The 26,110-nt window shown below is 38.5% G+C and overlaps 2 protein-coding genes across 6 annotated transcripts; both read left to right on the top strand.

The window, feature by feature from the left end:
* Positions 1 to 6,290: 6,290 nt before the first annotated feature.
* LOC126605511 (uncharacterized) lies at positions 6,291 to 9,977 on the top strand. 2 transcript variants are annotated; one of them, XM_050272919.1, is made up of 9 exons: positions 6,291 to 6,509; positions 6,745 to 6,835; positions 7,764 to 8,091; positions 8,284 to 8,342; positions 8,430 to 8,489; positions 8,590 to 8,659; positions 8,743 to 8,812; positions 9,224 to 9,250; positions 9,584 to 9,977. In XM_050272919.1, exons 3-9 carry the CDS (start codon positions 7,840 to 7,842, stop codon positions 9,631 to 9,633), a joined length of 588 nt encoding a protein of 195 aa, XP_050128876.1. In that variant the 5' UTR covers positions 6,291 to 6,509; positions 6,745 to 6,835; positions 7,764 to 7,839; the 3' UTR covers positions 9,634 to 9,977. The 2 variants fall into 2 exon arrangements, with proteins under 2 accessions (XP_050128876.1, XP_050128875.1); XM_050272918.1 differs by lacking the exon at positions 6,745 to 6,835.
* A 6,659-nt stretch (positions 9,978 to 16,636) lies between these two features.
* LOC126603965 (zinc finger CCCH domain-containing protein 38-like) lies at positions 16,637 to 25,842 on the top strand. Of its 4 annotated transcripts, none has more exons than XM_050270996.1 (6): positions 16,644 to 16,786; positions 17,694 to 18,115; positions 20,837 to 21,275; positions 21,403 to 23,641; positions 23,920 to 23,970; positions 25,561 to 25,842. In XM_050270996.1, exons 3-6 carry the CDS (start codon positions 20,887 to 20,889, stop codon positions 25,588 to 25,590), a joined length of 2,709 nt encoding a protein of 902 aa, XP_050126953.1. In that variant the 5' UTR covers positions 16,644 to 16,786; positions 17,694 to 18,115; positions 20,837 to 20,886; the 3' UTR covers positions 25,591 to 25,842. The 4 variants fall into 4 exon arrangements, with proteins under 4 accessions (XP_050126952.1, XP_050126953.1, XP_050126951.1 ...); XM_050270994.1 differs by having other exon boundaries at positions 17,694 to 18,186; XM_050270995.1 differs by lacking the exon at positions 17,694 to 18,115 and having other exon boundaries at positions 16,637 to 16,786.
* The last annotated feature ends 268 nt before the right edge of the window (positions 25,843 to 26,110 follow it).

Raw genomic sequence — 26,110 nt, 5'->3', positions numbered from 1 at the left:
GCAACGAGTCGTGCTTTATATTTTGCAATCTCATTTTTCTCGTTGTGTTTCCTTGTGAACACCCATTTGTAACCTACGAGGTTCACACCAGGCGGGTTTTGAACTATTGGTCCAAAAACACTTCGTCTTTCCAAGGAATTTCATTCTGCCTGGATTGCATCTTTCCACTTAGGCCAATCTTGTCTCTGTCTGCATTCATCAACAGAGTGGGGCTCAATATCATCACTTAAGATAATTTCAGCGGCTATTGCAAATGCAAACATGTCATCGATGATTATTTCATTTCGATCCCACAATTCATTAGTACATGTATAATTTATGGATATTTCTTTACTTTCATGTACTTCTGTCTCTTCAGGGACATATGTCTACATTTTCTTTTTCTGGAAGTATAAAATCATGAATTATGGATTTATTATTCAATTTCATTTCTTGAATGATATCATTTGGGTTCAACTGTGCTCTCATCTTTCTCTTTCGAGGGGCTGAATCTTTTGAACCTGGAGGTCTACCACGCTTCAGGCGTGCACTGGATGAATCATTCGCTGCCACTTTATTTTGTACAACAGGGACATCAATTTTTGCAGGTGCGTTTGCAGCTGGTATATGTGACTTTGTCACTTTCAAAAATCATTAAATGCATCTGGCATTTGATTAACGATACCTTGAAGATGAACGATCTTTTTCACTTCATTTTCACATTGAGTGCTTCGTGGATCAAAATGAGATAAGGTGAGAACAACCCATGTCAGTTCTTACCGTTCTTCTGGAACAGTCTTTTCTCCCCCTAACGATGGGAAAACTATCTCATCAAAATGACAATCAGTAAAACGAGTTGTAAACATATCATGTTGGAAATATGCCCTGAAAGTCAATCTTTGGAAGAAATCTTTCAGGACAAATGAATCGATGTATGGATGATTCTTATACATGAAATGGCAAAGATACTAATTAGGACTATCTCAATAAACGATATAAGTCTTGAATAGTGAATCCATGGACAATGGATCGATTGAAGAAGTAATCTAATGATGTTAGACTACAGAGACCTTCTTCACATAACCATTATGTCCAAAAGGTTCCTGGTCGTTGGATTGTCGGAGGGATACTGACAATGCTTAGACCGGTACATACTGTGTCCGCTTCAATTGGAAGGATGGAAAGTCTTAACCCATTCGTGTTGTGACACTAAGACAAGTATGTAGGTGCTCATTAAGGGAATGAGTTCACTGAACACAATCGAATCAGAGTACTTGCATGGAGGTCTACTCACATGTCAAGCAAGTAACTCAAATGGTTGGAATAATGTAAGTAATCCTTTGACCTGAGGCATCGTCGTTGTCTTGTGGTTAAGTACTTAATCTTGATTATGTCAACGTCACTCTATCAGAGTGTCAACGGCATAGTTGGGGTTAAGCCACTTAGTCATGAAGGCAAGTGTATGCGCAACAAGGAATCTCTAATCCTCGATAAGAGAGGAAGAATACTCTAAGATATGATTCGGGAATCTTCGGCCGAAGTATCGAGCGTAATAAAGGGAAGCGTTCCTATACGACTCAATTGGATCATATAAGAAGGAATAATCACATTAGGGGTTTGACATGATATATCCATACCCTAATGATGTGATTGAGAGTATTGTATTAGAGAAGGATTGAATTATATTGTAATTCCAACTGACTAGGTTCTTCGAATAAACTTCTACATTAGCTTGGGTAGCTATGACATATGGTTAGATGTCACTCATAGCTTGTGAGTTCTTCTAGATGATTAAATGTAGTCGTCAAAGAAGAAAGGTGAATTAAAATGAAGTTTTAATTCACTAAGTGATTGAATTAAATATAAGCAATTGGATTGATGCCAATCACCTCACTGCCTTGCTAATTAGAACCTAAAAGATTGTTCACCACAACACTATTGTAGTGAGTAACTAATGGATGATGGAAATAATTAATTGGATTGATTAATTGTTGTGATTGATTTAGAAAGTCTAAAGAAATCATAAAAGCGATAAAGATCGTTTTGGGCTTAAGAAACGTTCGGGTTTAATTGGGCCCATTGGGCCTAAACCCATTGGGCTTTTATTCAAGCATTGGATGACTTGAAATAATAAAAGCCCAAAGCCTAAACAAACAACAAAGAGGCCGGCCACTTTAGGTGTGAAAGGAGTGAGATATTTAGTCAAGTTGTTGACTAGGTTTCTTTTGTCTATATAAGGAACTTTACAAGATATTGTTCATTAGGGTTTTTTGTGTGTTAAAACAACAAAGAGGCAAAAGAAAAATAGCTCTCTAAACTACATAAAGGCCGGCCACCAAAAGGGGGTTTTTACTAACATCTCTTACACCCTTTTGGTTATTCCTTCATCCTTCTCACTACACTAGTGGGTGAGGATCTTTAGAGGTTTCCTACTTTGGGAACTTGAAGAGAACCTAGGAGCACTCATTATAACAAAGTGGAGGAGGCAAGGAGGGAAGCTAGGCTCAAGGATTTCAAGGAGCAAAGGGCTTGGAGGTGGTCCATCCTTGGTCTCAAGTCTAGATCAAGAGGTATAAGACTAACCTTCACTTTGTTCTTGATTCTAAAATTTGTTTTGATGCATTATATATAAACCTATGAACCTTGAAGGGGATTTGCATGACTATAGCTTTGATAAATTGTTATAAATGCTTCCGCTGCTTTCGTATATTAAATTTGATTTGTATATGCATGATAGTCATTATGAAATCCCATGCTAGAATCTCATAAATTTCCCTTCATATCACCAGTCAAAGGTTCCAAATATCTAATGATAGATGGTGAATCAAAACCCACATAAATTCCCAGTCTGCGCTGAGGTCCCATTTTAGTTCATTGTGGCGATGCAATAGGCACATAAACAGCACAACAAAAAACTTGTAAATGGGAAATGTTTGGCTGTTGTCCAAACACGAGTTGTATGGATGAATATTGGTGGTTGGCTATGGGTCTTAATCTAACCAATGATGCAGCATGTAATATGGCATGTCCCAATGCAGAGACTTGCAATTTCTTTTTCATGAGCAGAGTGCGGGCTATTAATTGAAGCCGCTTGATAAATGCCTCTGCTAAACCATTTTGAGTATGGACATAAGGAACAGGGTGTTCAACATCAATGTCCAGTGCCATACAGTAATCATCAAAGGTTTGAGACGTAAATTCACCAGCATTATCAAGTCGAATGGACTTAATAGGATGATCTAGGAACTGTGCTCGTAACTTAATTATCTGAGCAAGAAGTCTCGCAAAAGCTACATTTCGAGTAGACAATAGGCAAACATGTGACCATCGGGTAAATGCATCAACCAAAACCATAAAATATCGAAATGGTCCACAAGGTGGTTAAATAGGTCCGCAAATATCCCCTTGAATTCTTTGCAAAAATGATGGGGATTCATCATCAACCTTTAGTTGTGATGGTCTAATTACCAACTTCCCTTGGAAACAAGCTTTACAATGGTTATCATTTGAGACATCAATATGTCTGCTCAATAATGGATGTCCATTAGAATTGGTAATGATTCTACGCACCATGGTAGATCCTGGATGACCTAGACGGTCATGCCAAAGCATGTAAACCTTTGAATAAATGAACTTCTGGTTCATGATAGTATATGCCTCAACTGTCTTTATGTATGTATAATACAATCCACTCGATAAACCATACAACTTCTCCAATATACGCTTCTCGGTATCATTGGAGGTAATGCATAAATATTCCACATTTTCTACACTTTTCGTTTCAATGTGGTATCCATTTAGACGTATGTCTTTAAAACTCAACAAATTTCGAATGGATCGAGTAGCATATAATGCATTCTTTAGGGATAATATTGTTCCATTTGGTAACATAATCTAGGCTTTTCCTGAGCCTTCAATTACATCTGATTGCCCTGATATTGTTGTTACCTTTACTTTTGCAAGTACCAAATTCGAGAAATACTTTCGATCTCAAAGTATTGAATGCGTGGTTTCACTGTCTGAAAGACAAAATTCTCCGCCATTGCTCTTGTTTTGAGAATAACCATAATTTTTATCCATGTTCTCTGAGTAAAGAAAAAGCAGTTTATTCATACTGGAATACTACTTTTATTGAATTGAAAATGCGAGCATTAAACCACAAGTACAAATAACAGGAGTACATTAAATATAAATAATTAAATCGGACCCATAAACTTCATTCCCTCTTTCATTAATAAAGTCTGTAGAATCCAGGTGGGTTGTGTTTAAATGTCCTGATAAATTGGTCACTGGATCAGGGGTTTCCATTGGTTGAGCCTGGTCGAAGAAATTGATCTCGACAACCTTTTCCTTGAATGATGCTTAATACAGCTCCACCAGATGCTTTGGGGTGCGACAAGTACGCGCCCAATGTCCGTTGCCACCACACCTATGACAACCTTCTTCAGGATTTCTAGGAATGTTCACATGAGCTTTTCCTTTATGGCGATTTGCATTTGTAAAGCTCGAGTCTGGATTATGCCTTGGAACCTGGTTATGAAACTGATTGTGAAACTGGACACCATGTTTCTTGCCTTTCCCTTTCCACCGACCTTGCTTGTGGCCACGTCTTCGTTTGTAATTATTGCCACGGGAGGATATGGTATTCCTTTCAAGGGAAGTAGCATTCACTTCTGGGAACGGTGTTGATCCAGTAGGTCGGGAATTATGGTTTTTCATCAGGAGCTCATTGTTCTATTCAGCTACGAGGAGCACAGATATCAGTTGGTTGTATTCAGTGAAGCCTTGCGCTCTATACTGCTGCTGCAGGACCATGTTAGAGGCGTGGAATGTGCTGAAAGTCTTTTCCAGTAACATCTTCTCAGTAATAGTATTCCCACAGAGCTTCATCTAAGAGGTAATTCTGAACAACGCCGAATTGTACTCAGCCACTGACTTGAAATCCTGGATCCTTAAGTGAGTCCAATCATAGCGAGCTCTTGGAAGAATCACCGTTGTCTGGTGATTGTATCTGCTTCTCAAGGCATTCCAGAGGGCTAACAGATCTTCAACCGTTAAGTACTCGCTCTTTAGTGCCTTATCAAGATGGCGACAAATAAAAATCATGGCCTTTGCCCGATCTTGAAAAGATGAGCTGCTCTCTTCCTTGATGGTATCTCCAAGATTCGTTGCTTCCAGATGGATCTTGGTATCCAGTACCCAGGTAAGGTAATTCTTTCCAGTAATGTCCAGGGCAGGGAAATCAAGCTTTGCCAAGTTTGCTATTTTCTTTTCTGAAAGAAAAATGAGGTGTGTAAGAACTTGCAATAATATGTGTTCTGGAGGAATATATTGTTAGAATTTCTGGTTCTTACAAATTTTTGATCTTCATGCCAAAATGTTAAGTACTCGAAACTTCAGGCTCGAGATTTACATAATTAATGAGAAGGGCAATTGTACCGCACCATTCTCATCGAAACAAGTACAGGATGAGTGATTATTCCGCACTACTTTAAACAGAAGGAAAATTTAAATATGTAGAGCAAGGTGGACGATTATACCGCACCACCTAAAATTGCGATAAAATTTAAATATGTAAAGTAGGTTGGGTGATTATTTCAGACCACCTAAAATTGCGATAAAAATTAAATACGTAAAGCAGGGTGGGTGATTATTTTCACACCACCTAAAATTGAGATAAAATTAAATATGTAAATTTAAATATGCAGGATAATTAGATCTGTAGTCCAAGATAGGCGATAGACCGCACAATCTTGGATTGCATAAATAATCAGTGGGTTAGTAGTCAATATGTACACCAAACAAGAAATCAAAGATATAAGTAACTGTTAGTTGGAGAACTAGAAGTAAACATGGTGCAAACAGTTCTTCGCGAGGGTATATCCAGTAATTGAGGCAGAGGAAGAAGAAGAATAGTAAAAACCTTAGAGGAAACATTTATTTTTCTTTCGGTGAAGGGAAAAGAGAAAATGATTAAGAGTCGTGCTGATAACGTGTTATAAATAGGCAAAATTTAGAGAGATAACATTTACTCAGGGCAGGAACGAAGCAGTTGCAGAGGATTATACCAACACAAACTGTTGCAGAGGAAGTAAGGTATATTATTGCTATTAGATGTTTTTCTCTTCCTTTTCTCTTCTTGATGTTCTCTTTTATTTGAACAATCTAAGTGCTCTATTTATAGAGCCACTTCAATGGAAAATTACAAAAGAATTACTATTTAGCTTGTGAGTTTATGCTATACACATGTGATACTTTACCATACACATATGACCCACTATTTACAACATTTTGAATGATGTGTGTGTTGTGTGTAGACGGAATGTAAGGAAATGAACCTTGATTGGTATAAAAATCTCTCATTCTCTCCGGTTACCCTTCCCCTTCCTTCTTCCCCGCTGTACTCTCCTAGTCTTTTCAGAATCCAGAGTTCACACACTTCTTTTGACAAAGGGAGTGATTCAAATATGGCAAACTCCTGCAGGCGGCGGAGGTCTCCCATCGCCCTCTAGGGTTTCTCTCTAATTTCTGTAAGTACTCTCTCTCTAATCTTCAATTCCTTATTTAGGGTTTCCTAATTATTCATTTTTAACGTTTCCTTCTCTCTATTTCTGTATGTTTGTTTCTTCAATTCAGTGAACAAGGGTTACATTTTTATTCAGCTATGTGTTTGTTCTTTCAATTGGTGTTCGAAGTCAATTGGTGTCCTGACTTCGAACAAGTTAAGCCTAGTCACTTTTTATTTTCGTTTAAATTGTATTGCAGCTCTCACTTCACACAACAAATGCTCCTATCAGATTTATGTAGACAACAAGCCCTACTCGGAAGCCATCGTCCCGTCTTTTGACAAATCACTGTACACATTCAAACTTATTGACAAACTACAATTTTTCATCAATAAGTAAATTAGTATTTCTTATGGCAAGGGTCTACATGTTGTTTATTGAGTTACTAAGGGGTGGTGGCATTCCTTTCGCCACTTGTGATTAAATTTGAGAACAATTAGTAACAAATTGGCGGTTTTAGAAGATACAAAGGTTAATTTCTTGATTCGTCAAATGTATCACATCATTTGTTTCCAACCACATAGAGCGGCGGTTGGTTTTTTTTTTTTTTTTCTAATGACTAGTTGATCTTAAATTAATTCAGTTAGTCTCAGAATGAGATACCTTAAATTGTGGCATACCTTCAACTTCAAGGCAAGAAGAAGAGAAGAAGGGAAATGAGAAAATAGAAAATAAAAAAGTTAAGAGGAATAGCATTAACATAGATAGAATAGAAAATTCTCTAAGCCGCATGGACTATTCTTCGTTAGTCAGGAGGAGTTGTCAATGTCAAAGTTGTTGACTGACGAATGGTATATATATTCTCATTTCGCACCATCCCTAACCTTTGCCCCACTGACACGCAAACTTGCTTCACACGGTCCTCATCTTCCGCCTTCTAACTACAGTGCCAAGCCTCTCGCAAAATCTTCAATGGCCCTTTTTTGTCTTTCAAAAGAGCCGACTATAGGCCTTCCTCCTCCTCCGTTGCAAACCCCTCAAGTCCGTTCACTGCCGTCCGATCTAGGGTTACCAACTTTCAATAATCCATATTCAGATGCAAAATCAATTGCATTGACATACTCCAAGTACTTTTTTCACTCCCTTTCCCTCCTGTTTGTTTCCACGGAAAATTTACTATACTGGCGTATTAATGTGTTATATATGTGTGTGTGTGTGTGTATTGAAGGATAAAGTACTTACTCGAACATGTTTTTGTTTCTCTTATTGTTGAGATAGAAATTTGATTGGAAACAATAAGGGAGAGATAATAGGAGTGTTGTGGAAGTAGAAGAAGGGGAGAGTAGGAAGAGCAATGCTGATGGGGTTGGGATGGGTGGGCGCCATTTTGGTAGGAGCTGGTTGGCTTGCTTTGGGGTATTGCTTTGGCGTGCGTTACCCTCCTGCTCGCATTATTTTCTCAGCCAGACTCGCTAAGCGAGCTGCACTTGCCAATGATTCTAATAATGGCAAGAATAAGACGAAGAAGAATAAGCAGAACAAGGACAAGCCCAAAGACCCTCTAGAGATTGAAAACCTCGCCGACATTCTTGAAGATTTCAAAATGGTATCGCTTTAAGTTTCATCTCTGTCTCTTTTCCTCTAATACTTGATGATTTCAAAACACTGATTCGCGGCATTATATTTGACAATATTGGATTGCTCCACCTATGTTTTTAGTTGTTTGTTTCCGTATTCCTTTAGTTTGTGGCAGGATGTGCCTGTGCGACCTATTCACTTTCTTGATTGTTTTCTTCAGGTTTTGGTGGTCAGGAATGATCTAAAGATGGGTAAAGGGAAAATTGCCGCTCAATGCAGGTAGCTATAGATACTTTTTGCTTTCCTTTTGTGTTTGGTGCACTAAAATTCAAACTCTTTATCTGAATGTTTGTGTTCATCATTTAGCCATGCAACTTTAGGCCTCTATAAAAAGGTCCTCCATCGAGCACCAAAAGCTTTAAACAGGTAAACCAACACACTACTCTGTGATTTTTTCTCTGTCGAACAATGTGGGATTTTACATACCTTTCTTTGTTTCGTGTAATGGTGTTGTTTCAATCCGCAGGTGGGAGATGTGTGCCCAGCCTAAAGTTGTAGTGAAAATAGAAAGTGAAAAAGATATGCTAGTTTTGCAAGTCAGTATTATATACAAATCTCTCTATATTTTCGGTGAGTGCAACTTTATGGTTGATGTAAAAATCGTTGTGGGTTTTGACAGGAAAGGGCTAAATCGCTAAATTTACCGACACACATTACAATTGATGCTGGCAGGACTCAGATTGCACCAAGTGAGTTGCTTACATTTCTATAGCTGAGGTTAATCTGGATTTTAATATTTTAAGCTTTTGGTGATGTCTACGTCAGTATTGCCAATCAAATAAAACACTATGTTCACTCACAAAAATTTCAATATATTACTAAGAAGTGGAGGCTTTCATCATCACAACTTGAGAAAGATCGAATTAAGTGGATCAGCATAATGCTCTCAAACAGTGGGAGTTTCCAAGTTTTGTGTACCCCCATTCTCTTTGAAGTTTTTTAACTGTATAATCATGTTGTTTTCTGATTACTGCTGTAAACAGATATGCTGTAACTTGTTTTATTTGTTCCCCATATGCGCCATGAAATTTATATTCTTCACTAGTTCTTATTCAGTTGACCATCCAACGTTACTTATTTGGTCCAATGTTTCCTTCCAGATTCAAGGACAGTGATGGCTATTCTTGGTATGTTTGTCTTCTCCATTATCTTGTCTTTTGATGAGCCTTTTTAATTTGTACCCAGAGGTCACTTACGTATAAAAGGAATTTTGTAAGTCTTTAAGTATAGTCCCCATGCGCGTGGGGTTGTCGACTTAGATTGGGAGTTTGGGAGGCCAAGCCCCTCTATATTATGTTGGTAGGATATTGTGTAGGAGAGGTTTTGAGCTTGTGAATGTAGCATACCAAAGTCTTATGTCTGACAAAATCTTCAAAAAATATCGAAATGGAACTTTGATTTTCCCTCATTGCTTTACCGCGACTTGACTGATTCCAAATTTCCAACATACTCGTGTGCAGGACCTGTTGAAGTAGTTGATGATGTAACAGGTGGACTGAAGCTCTTGTAGATTGCTTGATTTCAATGGTGTTTATCTTATTGCAATGTGAGTTTCAAGGATATGAGTCAAGTGCCATGGGCAGCAACATCAACCATACCGGAAGAGACTCATTCCAAGTTCATATTCGAATATCCATTATCTGAAGGACCCCGACTTAGAAATACAAGTACTTGTGTCCTTCTATCCCAAGGATTGCTTATGATGACGAAAAATCGCAGAAATTGCATTATTTATTATCATTATGAAGCTTGTACTGTACTACTGTAAGGATACTCTTTTTTCGAGTTTTTCCATTACTTGGCATTGAAATTGAATTCAAAACATAAGCGATGTTCCTGGTTTTCGGTTTGGTAGCATTGTCTCATCTTCTTATCGATGTTTGGTTCTCTTAACTCTATTTTCTTGTTAAGTTTTTGGTCAATGATAAAAAAGGCTTTGTAAGATGACGTTGCGAACGTAACTTATACTCTCTACAGATATTGGCTGTTTTAATTTACATGATCTTGATAGAGCACAAGAAGCATGGAACGGGAAGCGATTCCTCCGGCCATCACCGTCTCCATATTTGCTGTCTCTGTTTTTAATAATTTTTAGGAAGAAAGCCGTATTTATCGAAAGAAAATTAAACAAAATAAAAAACAAAATAATAATAATCGTCGCCTTCACAACTAATACTCCCTATAGATATTGGCCGTTCCAATTTACATGATCTTGATAGAGCACAAGAAGCATGAAACGGTAAGCGATTCACAAATTACAACTGGAACTGATCCTTCGGCCATCACTGTCTCCGTATTTGTTGCTTGTCGCCTGAGAGGTTCGAACTCTCACGGAAGATTCCCATGCACCTAGGAAGCACACGCCTTAACCACTCGGGCAAAGCGACTGTTGATGACGTTATATTATTCTTTATTCCAACAAGTAAACCAATATCCGAGGTTGAATGAGCTAGAAGTGGAAAATAAGAAATTCTTGTGATGATCATTACGTATCAAAACACAAACACAAAAATGAGAATCTCATCATTCTTTCAACTTCCAGTCAAATAAATAGAAAAATCACTCAAAAACGTTGTTGTGTTATAAATAGGCAAAAGTGAGAGGGTGAACATTTGTTAGAGGTCGAAGTAGAACGAGAGTAATGAATCGCATTGTTTATTTTTGTAACTATACCAGACAATGAATGCAGGTAAAGTAAAAAAAGAAGAGGAGGGAGATTGGTATTATTACTTTCTACTTTTGATCCTTGTGTAAGGGAAAGAGTTGGCACAAATTGTTTACTGATATATGTAGATAGAAAGGTGGGAGGTAATCTTTATATTACAAAGGTCCATTTATATAGGAAAGCCTTACATCCGTAGGAAACAATGGTATGAATGAAATAGCATCATCCATCTTAACAATTCTTCTCCCTAAGAGTTTTCCACCCAAAGTTTTCAATTCTTGTCATCAAAGTTCATTTTGGTGGTATGTTGGTTTGCTTCTTGCATTCATATGTGTGGCATTCACACTACATTTCACAACACTCTCCCTTGGATGCCCATATATCAACCTTAATTGCTTCATTAAAACCTTGCTGAAAAAAAAAACTTAGTGGGAAAAAATCGTAGCGAAGGAAAAAAGAGTACAACTTTGCTTGGATCATTGATTTAGTGTTAAGTTTGTTTATGCTGCCTAGTTAGAACCTTGATAGAAAAGCCTAGTGGGAAAAATCCTAGTTGAAGGAAAAAGTACAACATGCATGTATCCTAGATGTAGCCCCCTGATATATCTATCTCTCATTGATTCCGCATGCTTCAATTTAACTGATTAATAAGCCAGCGTAATCCGATACCTTGCACCAGCTTTTTAAAATGTACACTTTGGTGGAGATTTTGTGAATAAGTCTGCCAAATTGCCATTGGAATGGATTTGTCTAACTTCAATAACTTTAGCCTTTTGAAGCTCATGTGCATTATAAAACTTTGGAGATATATGTTTAGTCTTGTTGATACACAAAACCGGAGGGGTCTTGGAACAACATAAATCCGACCGTGAATCTGCAAGAAAGTAAAGAACACAAGATGTATCGTGGTTCACCCTAATATTTAGGCTACGTCCACACTGATGTTGATATAGTTTCACTTTGAATGGTGAATATACAAGAAAACTAGAGGCATTGTGCTCTCTAGCCCATTTTCTGTGGCCTAAGCCTTGCCCTCAATCTTGGCCTAAACTTGACCTCTCCAAATGAGGAGGGTGAGGAGTTCTTTTATAGAATAAGGGCTCCTCACTTATTAAATATTTTCCCCTTCATTTATTATATAATTACATTTGAGTCCCCTGAGTATTTATACGAGAACTAAATACGGAGGCTCTAAGTATGGTACAAACAGTAGTCCCCCAAGTCTTCAGTCAAGAGAGTCTTTTGGCTAGAGACTTGAAATTCAGTCCATGTGTGGGCTGAAGTAACTAGATGTCATCTATAACTGATACTCGATATGAGGTGGTGCTCAATGTGCAATGATTCTCAACTAGAAGTAGCACATGTTGCGAGGCTGCTCAGCTTGTGGTTTATGTTGCCTTGGTTGGCTCGGCTTGTGGCGTTGGAGGTGAGGGGGTCCCTTTTATAGAATAAGGGCTCGCTCCTCAATACATAAATGATGGGCCAGAGTTGATACTTGCGGCGAGTCGGTTGCTCAGTAGGCGGCAATGCTCTCTAATGATGGTGAGGGAGTCTCTTTTATAGAATAAGGGCTCGCTCCTCAATACATAAGTGATGGGCTAGAGTTGAGGCTTGCGGCGAGGCGGTTGCTCAGCAGGCGGCGATGCTCTCTAATGATGGTGAGGGAGTCCCTTTAATAGAATAAGGGCTCGCTCCTCAATACATAAGTGATGGGCTAGAGTTAAGGCTTGCGGCTAGGTGGTTGCTCAGCAGGCGACGATGCTCTCTAACGATGGTAAGGGAGTCCCTTTTATAGAATAAGGGCTCACCCCTCAATACATAAATAATGAGCTAAGAGTCTCTCTCTAATGAAGGTGAGGGAGTCCCTCTTATAAAATAAGGGTTCGATTCTCAATACATGAATAATGGGTGGTCTATATATGGTACACTATAAATAATGGGCTAAGTCCCTCAAGTATTTTTCATAAGGCCCAGTTGCGGAAGCCTAATATATGGTACATAGTGTAGTCCCCTAAGTCTTCAGTCATTAGAGTCTGTTGGCTGGAGACTTCAAAATCAACCATGTATGGGCCGAAGTGGCGGTTGTTCGGAGGCGGTCTTTGTATACCATGCACTGAAGCTTTGTAGGCGAAACTTTGAAAGTGAGGCTTTGAAGCTGGAGCTTTTGTAAATGAAGCTTTTAAAGCTGATTGACATGAGTGATGCTCATGAATGTTTATGTTGATTGACATGAGTGATGCTTATGGATGTTGACATGAGTAATGCTCATGAATGTTGACATGAGTGATGTTTATGTATGATTGACATGAGTTATGCTTATGAATGTTTATGCATGATTGACATGAGTGATGCTCATGTATAATTTTGGAGTACTGGACGTACTTTTGATCACCTGGTTAGTGGCAGGCTGCCGAATAATTTTGGAGTACTGAACGTACTTTTGATCACCTGGTTGGTGATAATAGCGGTAGGCTGAATAATTTTGGAGTACTGGGCGTACTTTTGATCACCTGGTTGGTAATAATAACGACAGGCTGCCGAATAATTTTGGAGTACTGGGCGTACTTTTGATCACTTGGTTGGTGATAATAGAGGTAGGCTGTCGAATAATTTTGGGAGTACTGGATGTACTTTTGATCACCTGGTTGGTGATAATAGAGGGTGAACCTTAGGGCTTGACTCTTTTTGGCATATGGGTCTTCGCCCTCTATATAACATTCCAACCAATTATTTTAGGCTTGCCCTTTTTTTTTATTTATTTTTTATTTTTTATTACCCTTTGATGGGGTTATACAGATGTCTCCGAAAGATAAGAAAAGTAAATTACATCATTCAAAAATAAATCTAACCCTCATCTCAATGGGTCACGCCCATAATTCCTTTTTCTGCATGCCATCATCACCGCAATTATGTCTGCTTCTTTTTATCTGCTTTTGCTTTCTTCTTTTGCTTTCTGCTTTTACTTTCTGCTTTCTGCTTTTGTTTCCCACTCCATTTCCAGACATCCTTTTGCTTTTTCTTTTCTCTTTCCACTGTGCCTCTCTCTCTGTCTCTGTCTCTGCGCTGCTGTTATGCATGTGCACCCTGCACTAAAGTAGGTATTGGAGAAGAACACCGACATCCATGGAAGTTGAAAATGTGATGATTGTCGACATCACTGGATTTGGAGCGAGAGGAAGAGTTGCAGCAGGTAATGCAGAGTGATTTGAGCGAACGACATCGTTTTGGTGATCTGATAGATCCTAACTGAATCGTGCAGACCAAGTGACGTGAAGAAGAGGAGGAAGAAAAAGACCTTTTTGGAATCGGATGGATGGCATCTAAGTGATCTGGGCCGTGGCATCGAGCTCTGGCTCCGAGCACTTCGGTTTCAACTAGGCGCTGCCGTGGGGTTTGAGTGGAGGAGGACAGTAAGAGTGACCGAGCATGAAGCTTTGTATATCGGTCAGCTCTACTGGTTTCTGCAGATCCACCTGACTCTCTGTAGAGTTTATCGACTTGGGAAATCTCAACGCTGCTTACCGGTGTGAAACAATGTCATCACTAACAGAACTGACCGAGCAGGAGTAAAGCTTCCTGGGCTTACAGTCCCGGTCTTCCCACACATACATTTCAACACGCATGACATTTTTAAGGAAAAGTAAGGTGAAAACTCCTTCCTCATAAAGCTGAACAAACAAGGAATAAAGGTCGTCATGGGAATACTCTTGCCTAGTGAGCTTACTGGTTGCCGCCTTATCAAAGATAAGGAGTATAAAATGCTTTCACTATCAGAGCACCACGAAATGTAGCAATAACTGCTGCTGTGTTGATCTAATAGAAGCTTGTTCAAGTACCCTAAGACAACTCATATCAATGGCGCACTTCGACGGAGATGTGGCTTGTGAGACGAGCCGAAGCCAGGGCGATGTGCAATGGCATCAGCGACTGCGCGCAGGTCAATTGGCCCGCATTGACCGGGAGGGAGAAGAGGGTGAGGCGAGAGTTGCTGCCGAGAAGATTACGAAGCGGAGTGCAAGGAAGGGATGAGATCGACGGAGATGATCGGAATGTTGAAGCTCTTGTGGTTGAGATCAGAGACCTTGACAAGGACGACCCATATCGCCACGCCATATCTTTGCTGGCTGGAAATTTGGGAATTGCAAATGGGGAAATTTGGGCTTGGGTGGAGCCGATGCTGGAGTGGGAGAAGATTTGGGGGTGGCAACCGGAGATGGTGACTTGGGCTTAGGAGCTGCAGCTGGTGTAGTAGAAGAAAGTGAGCGAGAACGATGTGTAGAGAGAGAGATATATAGGACTGGTTTCTTGGGTTTTTGTGATTTTGCAGATTCACGGCGGATGTGAAAAAATGAAAGAGAACCGACATAGCTTTTCGTGTCGTTTCCCACAGACGGTGCCAAATGTTGATACACAAAACCGGATGGGTCTTGGAACAACGTAAATCCGACCGTGAATCTGCAAGAAAGTAAAGAACACAAGATGTATCGTGGTTCACCCCAATGTTTGGACTACGTCCACACTGATGTTGATATAGTTTCACTCTGAATGGTGAATATATAAGAAGGCTAGAGGCAGTGTGCTTTCTAGCCCATTTTCTGTGGCCTAAGCCTTGCCTTCAATCTTGGCCTAAACTTGACCTCTCCAAATGAGGAAGGTGATGAGTCCTTTTATAGAATAATGGCTCTTCACTTATTACATATTTACCCCTTCATTTATTACATAATTACATTTGAGTCCCCTAAGTATTTATATGAGATCTAAATACGGAGGCCCTAAGTATGGTACAAACAAGTCTTATCACATTTGATGAATCCTTCCTTCATTTGAGCAATACATATTGCATTATCTTCATGAACGATAGTTGAAATGCATTTCGGATCTGATGGATCATTGATCTTAACAAAAAAACATTCATGATTGGCTTTATGGAGATAAAGTATTTCTGAGTGATTCGAAGTTGTAGCAACTAATGTTTGTTTTGGTGAGTGCCATGATATTGTTGTATTTCCATAAGTGAAAACATATCCAGTTTATGAGCGGGCTTTATGTGGATCGGAGAGAAAACTAGCATCTGCATATCAAATGAGATTCTGGTCATTGTGGGCTTCTTGGAGTAGAGGAGGTCCCATCCATTGCCCTACGAAAATTTCGTAAAACATCTATGACTCCCTTCGAAGGTCAAATTGTTGGAGCAAAGCTATATCTTGCGAACAAGTTGACTAAAAAAACTATATCTAGTCTAGTACATTGTGCTAAATACAACAAAGCTCCAATTGCATTAAGATATGGTACATCTGGAACAAGGACCTTTTCATCATCTTCATTTTGGAGAAATGGATCTTTCTTAATCTCAAGAGATCAAGCGAGTATTAGCGTGTTGAGTGGATAAACTTTTCTTCGGTGTTCATTAGTTAGGCTAACGGTGTTTGTTATTTTGTAGGTGTGATTTCCTCAATCTAGCCTTGTATGAAATTTGCACCCACAATGTCCATATCATGCGTTGCCAACTCATGTGCAAGTTCAATCATTTTACAGTGGTTATACAAGCAAGACTATAATTTATGCTACAGATGGAGGAGCTTTGATGGGAAAAACAGAAGTTGAGGCTTACAATTTGCTGGAAGAGATAGTTTGTAATAGCTAGCAACGACCCATTGAGAGATCAATGCCAAAGAAAGCCGGAATTCATGAGATTGATGCCATTTATGTACCGACTGAGCAAATTATACAGAGTTTGGTGCTTCATTGGGAGAGGCCGTTTTATTATGTTGGGCTCCATAAATTGGACTTGTTCGTCAATAGCCCAAGAAAAAAGCTCCTCTTCAAGCGGGCCCACAGTAAAAATGAACTTTTCAATGATGTGTGCTGTGTGCATAGACGGAGTTAAAATCTGTCATTCTCTCCGGTTCCCTTTCCTCTTCAGTCTTCCCTCCTCCCTCCTCACTCCTCCCTCCTCCCTCTTCCCTCCCATCGCACTCTAGGTTTCTCTCTAATTTCTGTAAGTGCCCTCTCTTTACTCTTCAGTTCCTTATTTAGGGTTTGCTAATTATTTATTTTTTAATATTTTCTTCTCTGTTTCTGTATGTTTTTTTATTTCAATTCAGTGAATAGGGTTTAGGGTTACATGTTTTTTTTGAGTTCTTTGTGTTTGTTTTTTTTAATTATATGAGTGCGAATCTTACTGTTTTTTTGTGGGCAATTGAGAATTTGAGGTGGGTTTTGTTCTATCGTAGAAAGATTTGAGCTTTTATGCCCCAGAATAATTCTACTGCAACTTTGTGAGTGTGATTTGAAGTTCTTGTGGTTGCTTAACTATGTGCTTCTTGGTAATTAGTATGGCTCAACTGGTGTCCGGACTTCGAACTAGTTAATTCGAGTCAGTTTTTGTTTTCATTTACTTTTCGTTTCAATTTTATTGAGAGGTAGATTGGCCTGACAATAAGTTAGTTTCAACTAGTTTGAATGTATATGCTTCTAGTCGAATATTATTGTTTCTAAAATAAAGCATGTAGAGGTGGTGATCATTTTATGCCCTTTACGTTTCAAATTTATGTTGGGTCAAACTGTCAAATGATATATGGATAGGTAGGGATGTGATATGCCAAGGAAATTATGTCTTGGTAAATGTGAAGGAGAGAAGTTGAGGTCTTTTGAGCCGTAGCAGATATGAATGTAGGGAGGCTTATTTTTCTTTGGCACCTTTCTATTATCTGGCTATCACCTTCTTAAGAATGATTTGCTTTCATTCTGATTTTTTTGTTTGTTTCCTTGCTCTTTCATTTTTTTGTACTTTTGTTCTGTTATTCTAGTAGCCTAGGCACCTTGATAGATGGATCTAGCATAAACTTTAGATCTATATAGAGTGCATTTACCTGGGTGCTAATATCTAGTATAATTTTCTGCAGTAATTTCATGAGGGTCACTGCATGGAGGGATTACCAATTTCGTTGAAAAGTAACTGATTGCAATAGCATCCTTACGAAAGAGCTACATTGGGATATAGTTCATATTATTCGATAAGTTCTTAGACTGGAGGTTGCTCTGAAGGGGTTTGGGAATAAAAAAATAGAATTACTTCATAGTCCAACAAGTTAGAAGAGTACTCATGAACCTTCAACTTTGATGCCCCTGATGCTAAATGTTGATCAGTGTTATGATGAAGTGAGGGAGGAGCTTGTTAGCATAATTATTGAAAGATTACAGCCTTCAAAAGTTGAATAGGAATAATTGTTGATTGAGGAAGATTCTGCATATTTGGTTTAATCAAAATGTCACGAGTGCAGAGAGATATGATGCCTTCATGTTACTTTTCAAAAGCTATGCAAAGGTGATCGTTTATGTGCTTGAAGTTGAGCATGTGTTAGTTGGTGAAATTGATTGACTTGTTTGGAGACAGACGTGAGCGTATCTTCATTTCCTTGTGGTTGCCATCAATTTGGCTCGGGGCTTACGAAATTGCTGATTGTTCTTCCCTGTTTTAAGGCTAGGTGTTTTTCGTATCTTGATATTACAACATGGTAACTGGATTCAGATGAGAAGTATTCACATTGTTTGAAATTTGGGGTGTTTTTATTTGAAGTCTCAAACATATCAAGGTCAATGTCATGGCTGATAATAACATTCAATAACCACGAATATTCCTATTTCATACATGAGCTTATGTGTCCAAATGAGCCTCTTGCAAATGTAAAGATTAACATATTCTTGATAGTAGCCTATATTTGACCCATTGGTCACTAGTATAATTAATCTTGATCCAATTGATAGAATTGTAATTTGAAACGATTGGATCTTGTCTCAGATCCATGCGAATAATTCCTTTCAGTTGAGCTATTTCCTTTGTCTTTATTTGAAAGTTACAGGAGAAAGAATAGATGCACCAGAAGGATCTTTAAATAAAGTGTCACTCCTGATTTTCTGTATGGTTGTCGGGGTTGTAAAGGGCTTTGAAAATTGTATTGTTCCAAAAATTTATGTTACCCCAAACATTGAATAGTTTTGCCTTAGTGTCTCTCTGACTTCTCTGTTGGAAGTTACTCCATGCAATTTGTGTTATATCTAAGACACAGGACAAACCCTTACTTCGTTAAAACAAAACTCTAGGCTGTTTTATTTTCCTGTTGACAATTTCATTCAGCCTATAACTTCAGCTGACGGTAGCCATCACTCATTGTATGCCAATAATATGATGTGGGATTTTAATGTTTATGAATCTATGAAATCATCTTTGAAAAGGAGGATTGATATACCACACAAGAAACCAGGAAAATTTTTTCTCCAATCCCCTATTTTGAAATTCACTGTCTGGAAAACCGTTTTTGAAGCTTGCTTTGGGGTGAGGTGTGAAATCTCCTTTTCCCTATTTTGAAATTCATTGTCTGGAAAACCCTTTTTGAAGCTTGCTTTGGGGTGAGGTGTGAAATCACCTGAGGCCTATGGTTGTTTAGTAGAGTGCGTGGCCCGTGCATGTGTCCGGTGTGAGGTTAAGCTCTGTAACCGAATGCAGCATTTCTTTTAAAATATTCAGCCACCATTGGTGCTAAATGACCATAGTGTTGTTTTGATTTTTATTTATACCTAATTGAATCATATGCCCACAAAGCAAATAAGTTTCGCAAAATAACTCAACATTAACAATTACTTGTCTTTGACCTAACTAAGAGACAAAAGTACCAGTGGTCCTCTTCTGCTAACTACATTGTTTAGTAACTGGAATCATCTTCATATCTATTCTTCACCATAGGCCTGTATGAAGCATTGCCTCTCCCTTGTAGTCTACCTCAACACCTCTTTTGTTGGAAGTTTGTTGATCAAGTCCACCAGATTGTAGTTTACTTCATCTTCAATCCTAAACACAAGACTCAAAATGATAAGCGGGAGCTAGACACAAGGCATTCTGTTTGTGTAAAAAATTGTCTTCTATGTATGTCTTTCCTCGTATCTGTTAACAATGTGAATCACACCAAATTCATAGCATTATTGAATGGTGATTGTAAATCGAATTCCCACAATGTGTTTGATGTTTCAACATTTGACAGTAAACTTATTATCATCTTGCTTGTTTCTTGGATGTTAGGACACACCAATTTAAGTATAGAAACAAAACAGATAACTGTTAAACAAAAACATAGGGTTATGGCATATGATATGCCAGTTCTAAAAAGATGAATGCTTGGGTATGTGTGTGTGTGTGTATATAAAATGTACACATGGCTTTTGTTTTATGGGACTAACTATACAAGACTTTTCACCAGCGACACAAATGTCGAACTTTTCCCATGGGATAAGTTGATCAATATATGTATATCATCATTACCGTACCTGTCACGTTCTTGTTCTTAAGAACCGGACACATTTGTTTGAAAGAACTTCTATCTCGAGTATGGACCTCCCTGCCATGTGTCAGGCTGAATGACGGGCACTGTCCCTGTCCACTCCAAACATAATATTGTGTTTTACAAATAAAGGGTGTATAAATGTATTGTAGAAAACTTATTACACATGTCATGCTTTATCTAGACAGTCTCCATGTATTCTTACATTTCATTTTTTTCTACTATATGCATGTCGCCTTTAAAAAAGTACACTTTTGTATATTTTTGATATATGCTCCATGACAAATTGTATTTGTCTTCTGCATCCATTTTCTCTTTGGTCAATCTAATTGAAGTACGATTTTATTCCATTTTAGCTGTTATTAGTATCCAAAATTATCAACTTGCATTCCTTTTTGCAAAAAGTCAGAGGGAGGAGTGCAATGACTATTTTTTTAGTGCTAACAGAAATGCCCTCAATTTTTTGACAAAAAAATTGTTATTAAACTTAGCTGAGATTGATAATATATTCTTAGTTCTGGTCATGGTTAATGGTATAAAATTTTTGTTTTCATTGATTCAGTTTTATTGTTTCACATGTATATTTTGTCTTGTTGGTAACATCAATATTTTATACACTCTAGTAGACTTAAATTGATACTAAGAAAGTGTAAAGAAGCAAAAGAGTGATCAGGAAAAGTAATGAGATTGATTGATTTTTTCAATGCCTCCAGATTGTTCTGAATAAGAATAAGTAAAGGGTATTGATTTAAGACTGAGAGAAATGAATAGAAGCAGCCGAAAGCGGTCTTCTAAATGGGATTTGGTGGACGAGCCTCAGTTTGAAGATGCAAATATGCAGGACAACGGTTGGATGGGAAAGGCAGGTAGGACATTTCGTCCTAAGGAATCTGGACATGACTGGCCTTCTCCAGAGACAAATGATCTGCAGAGACCTAAGCATGATTTGGATTTGGCTTCCAGGGAACCTTTGCCCGGAAGCAGAGGTTCACATAAGCATGGGAGTATGAATAAGAGATGCAATAGATACATTGATGACTCTATGGTGTGGGATGGAGATGAAAATTGCAGCACAAGGATGTCTCCTGGTTTTGATGACTGGAGAGAACATCGTAGTCAGTCCCCAAAAAGTGGTTGGAAAAGGTCACTGAGGTTAGCCTTTTTTTTATCCATTGTCAGTTTCTCGCTCACTGTTTCTTTTTCTTATGTTAATATATAATCGAGATAGCATTTTTTGACGCATATAACAGTAGAAACTCTCGGTGGATGTTATGTGCAGAGGTAGGAGTAGAAGTAGAAGCAGGAGCAGGAGTAAGAGCCAGAGCTGGAGCAGGAGCCCTGATCGTGGCTATAGGCGGGAATCACTTTTCCTTGACAGAAATAGAGGCAGGCCAGGCATTTCAGCTCAATTGTGCAAAGATTATATGACTGGGAGATGCAGGAGAGCTAGTGATTGCCAATTTCTTCATGAGGGTAATTCCAAGTATGATGATAGCTGGGAAAGTCGACACAGGAAACGTGGTGCTTTGAGATATGCTAGTCCTCCTGAAACTACCGAGTACTACCCATTAAAAAGTGAAAGATATTCTGTGTCTTGTAGTGATTTTGTAAAGGGGAAGTGCCGCAAGGGTGCCTCTTGCAAGTTCAATCACCATCGTCCTTCTGATGGATTCAGCAAAGATTCTACAATTGATAATACGAGAGAAAGGGAAAATGAAAGAAGGAACAGAGATACTTCTACAGAGCGAGGTGCTGAGCGTGTACCACACAGAAGTGGCGATATTCCTTGCAAATTTTTTGCTGCGGGAAATTGTCGTAATAAAAAGTATTGTCGGTTTTCTCATCATATTCAAGCTTATGTAAGTCCTGAAAGAAAGTCAAAGGATGGCCGGTGGGGCCCGGGTCACAGTTTAAATGATGCAGGCCCAGCATGGAATGGTCCAAAATGGAGTGATACCGTGACTCTGTCAGATGCCCCAATGTTGACTGTAGATAACAGAAATATTGGTGTTCCAGAGGTACGGTCTAGTGCTTGGTCTGTGGATGATAATAGATGGGGTTGCGATCAGAACGATGAGAACAAAAATTGTGCTGACCGCAATGTTAGTCATGAAGCAGCTGAGAGGAATGAGAAGGATGCAAATCTGTGGAAGGAAGATAATGTGGGTGCTCGTGTGGATCTTCCAAAATCAAGAGATACTGAAAAATGGCTTGGTGACATGTCTCCTGATTGGAATTACACGGTGCAATCCTCCAACCATGTTGGGAAACAAGAGCATGGTTGCATTACGCGAGGTTCAGAACCTTCAACTCGGGTACATGGTGCTGCTTCAATTATTGAACAAGAGATAGCTGAAAGATCTGATTTTCTGCAGAACAAGGATCTGAGGGGAGATGGAGTTATTTCCTTGCCATATGACAATAGGAATGCCATTGAAGAACCTTCTAGTTTTCGTAATAACCTAAGTGTTACTGCAAATATTGTGGGCTGCCAAAGTTTTGACAACAGTGGCCAGAGTTCAAGTGCTTTTCCTTTTTCAGGATTGAGCACAATTGGGCAAAGTCAAACACTAATCCCAGGCAGAGGAATTGTAAAAAGTCCGCATGATACACTGTCCCCAGAGGGTAAATCTGTGAACAAATTAGATATAGGTGATGCAAAAACTTCACTAGTTGATGGAATTCCTCAAGTTCCAAGTTTGGTAGGTGGTAAAGAACTTAAGCAACTTACCAATCTTTCAGCCTCTCTGGCTCAGTTACTTGGAAATCGGCAGCAACTTCCACAGATTTATGCTGCTTTAAATGCTCATAATGCGGTGAGCACCCCACCTCTCCTTCCCAAATCCAAAGGATCTTCTGAGCAGCTTTTGGGAGCAACTTCTCAGCCCGATCCAGCCATGTTATCTCATAAGCCGTATGATCCTATATGTGATAGCATAGAACATAGAATTAATAACAATCAAATGTGCCTTTTGCCAAATAGTGCTGGAAACACAAGTGTTGATGGAAAAGTAGAGAAACTGTCAAATGTTGTATCTCCATCTTCTTTACCTAGCGGAGCAAATACAAACAATTATCATCAGACTAATAATCCAGTACAAGAACCTACACATGAGAATCACCAGTTAAGTCAGCTGGAGCGTGGTGCAAAACCTGTGGTTGTCAAGGGAAATGGTGATCTTGGGGCCGAGGAAATCAAGAGCGATCAGGAAGAAAATAATTCCCCAGTTAATGGTCCCATGGAGGTCACAGAAAAAGATGGTGCTGACGGGGGCAAGAAACTCAAGGAAGTGAAGGGGAGTCGTGCATTCAAATTTGCACTTGTGGAAAACGTTAAGGAGCTTTTAAAACCCTCATGGAAAGAAGGTCAAGTCAGCAAAGATGCTTACAAAACTATAGTGAAGAAGGTGGTTGATAAAGTGACCAGTACCATGCAGGGGGCTAATATTCCCCAGACTCAAGAGAAGATTGATCATTATCTATCATTTTCAAAACCAAAGCTTACTAAACTTGTACAGGTAAGTGCTGTTTAGTGTTGAATGTTGATTAATTCATTCTAGCTGCATTCTCTGTTTTGTTTAGGAATACTTCTTTGTTGGCATATGTTTTTATTCTCAGATGAAATACAGTTTTAACGAGTGTCTTTTTCCCCTGTACTGGTTCTGGTTTTAGGTTGCTAGTTCTGTGGATGAGTCCATCGCTTTGTACATTTTCTTTGTTCTTAATGAAAATTTGCTTTCGATAAAAAAGGAAATATTTATTATACATCTAAACTCCCTTTTTGAACGTATTTCAGGTCATGTTTTCCTTCTATTCCTTCTCTAGGTTCTCTCTATTTACCCACCATGTGAGTCTGTGATTTCTTATTTGTTTTTTGTTGTCTGTAGAAAGGTGATAATAGGAGTTTTGTATTCGTTATTTCACAATAAGTTAGTCAAAATGTAGTCTTCAATTTGTAGTCATCTCAACATTCTTGTTTAATTAATAATATTCTTAGTTTCGTATTTCATAGTATTATATATCTGTTTGTTTGTTTGATTCGTATGTGAACTTTGATTTTGAACTAATTTATGTTTGTCCAACACAATAAACAATACGAAGCCAAGAAATAAAACTTGAATAACCGGGTTCGGGACAGAGGTCAAGGCCCTTTGCTTGTTAGGTTGGAAGGTGCAACGACAATAAAGTACCAAGCACATTAACTTACGTTAATATTAATTAAAAAACACAATGGATGTGACTCTTTGATGTTTTTATAGAGAAATAATATGTCACAGAATCCATGTATAGGTAACATACAGATTTTTCTCCGAATGTGGATATGTAATCGATATGTTGTTGATATCATCAATGCTTTCATAGGAGAATACTAAAGCAAAACAAAAGACATCTAAACTTAACGGACAATAAATTCTAATCCTTGACCCACAAGAAAACTAATAACTCAAATAAAAACCCTAAATTCCAACAATTAACTGTATATATTATAGTCTAAACGTATGAGGTCCATGCATGTTTCCATTCAAAATTCTTTCACTTAACCAAGGCTGGAATATTAGGGGTATGTGCAATTGCTTCGTTCTTTTGTTTCTTGACAACGTCACATTTAGACTTAGCTATGTAGTAATGTGGCACCTCTGTATAATTGTCTGCATTTTTGTTAAATAAGGTCACATGCAGCTCCCATGACCATTTTTAAATCATAACCCTAACTCTTACCTCTCTTCTTCGCTTCTCCATCTCCTCTCTTTTCTGTACTCTTTTCTTTGAAAAAAGAATTTGAATGGGTGCTTGAAAATGTCAAGCTCTTTCTTCTCCATTTCTCTACTCCTCCCCCAGAGTGTCATCACTCCTGCCCTTCGAAACCCCCTGCTCTCTAACATAAGCTTGGACGGATTTGGGTATGCGGAGAAAAGTCCAAGGTGTGTCTATAGACATATTTCACAGAAAGTTGCGTGGGGCAAATTCTCAGATTTTTACATTTTTCTTTGCCGGTGGCAATTCTGGTGGTTTTTTGTGCAATCCCTACCAAAACTTTTCTTAAGTTGAATTTGCTTTGCAACTAGTTTCTATTGTGTCTGATGATGATATGAAATCTTACTATTTATTCATGTTAAGAAATGGTTGGTTCTGAGTTATGCCGAAGGGGTATTTTGAAATTTAAAACTCAGAAGATGAAGGCAGCAGCATGGGACATCAAAATCAGAAGTTTTGGAATGTAGGGGTGTTCATTTGAAGTTGATTTTTTTTCTTTTTTCCTCTATTGTCCTGCTCCAATACAGCATTACACTTTATAATTTCTAATCCTCGGAGTTTAATATGTGGATACTAATTTGGAATTGATATAACTAGGCTGTTTCCTCTGTTACAAATTTCCGGTGGTTAGTAGATTCTGAGCCAATGTTTCTTACAGTATTTGTATTCACTTTTGCTGCAGGCATATGTAGAAAAAATGCACAAGGCCTAAAAGAGAACAACTTGCGTTTTTTCACTTTCCTTGTGTCATACAAAACTTCGCCTAACGCTCCTGGCGTGTTTATGCTCTGGCAGCCTTTTGCGTATCTTAGGTTTGTTTTTCCATTTTCCTTTTTCCGGTTACGTAAGACATCTTAATTTTTTTTAGCATTCCTTTGATGTATACTATTTGGTGCAAGGATAGTGAAACTCTTGGACTAAGATGGGCATATGAGAGATTAATTATTCTTCTTCATGTGCGTTATGTTGGTGCGTCTTTCTTTTGCTTCTTGTTAAAATGGGCAATTATTATTTTTTGAGGAGCCTGTCGTGCAGCTTTGAGTAACTGTGCCTTTAGTTCGTTTAATTGGACATGTTTTTCTTTTGGTGTAAATGAGTAAGTAATGTAACAAGGCATGGCCGAAATTTGGTTAATTAAGTCTTATGACAGCTTTTGACGTAAATTTTGCTGCAAGCTTTTCCCATAGGTTTAGTCCCTCGACTACATTTACTACCCTAGCGTATTTCGGATG

The sequence above is a fragment of the Malus sylvestris genome, chromosome 15 (assembly GCF_916048215.2).
Source record: "Malus sylvestris chromosome 15, drMalSylv7.2, whole genome shotgun sequence".
Lineage (NCBI taxonomy): Eukaryota > Viridiplantae > Streptophyta > Magnoliopsida > Rosales > Rosaceae > Malus > Malus sylvestris.
The sequence above is the reverse complement of the archived record's forward strand: the minus strand, read 5'-3'. Positions and strand labels throughout refer to the sequence as shown.

What these genes read in the sequence shown, in the direction of transcription:
- LOC126603965 (XM_050270995.1), top strand. Translation starts at nt 20,887, where the DNA reads ATGAATAGAAGCAGCCGAAAGCGGTCTTCTAAATGGGATTTGGTGGAC. An exon ending in GGTTGGAAAAGGTCACTGAG is followed by an intron (nt 21,276 to 21,402) that starts GTTAGCCTTTTT and finishes TGTTATGTGCAG; the next exon opens with AGGTAGGAGTAGAAGTAGAA. An exon ending in TCTCTCTATTTACCCACCAT is followed by an intron (nt 23,971 to 25,560) that starts GTGAGTCTGTGA and finishes CTTTTGCTGCAG; the next exon opens with GCATATGTAGAAAAAATGCA.
- LOC126605511 (XM_050272918.1), top strand. Translation starts at nt 7,840, where the DNA reads ATGCTGATGGGGTTGGGATGGGTGGGCGCCATTTTGGTAGGAGCTGGT. An exon ending in TTCTTGAAGATTTCAAAATG is followed by an intron (nt 8,092 to 8,283) that starts GTATCGCTTTAA and finishes TGTTTTCTTCAG; the next exon opens with GTTTTGGTGGTCAGGAATGA. An exon ending in CAGGACTCAGATTGCACCAA is followed by an intron (nt 8,813 to 9,223) that starts GTGAGTTGCTTA and finishes GTTTCCTTCCAG; the next exon opens with ATTCAAGGACAGTGATGGCT.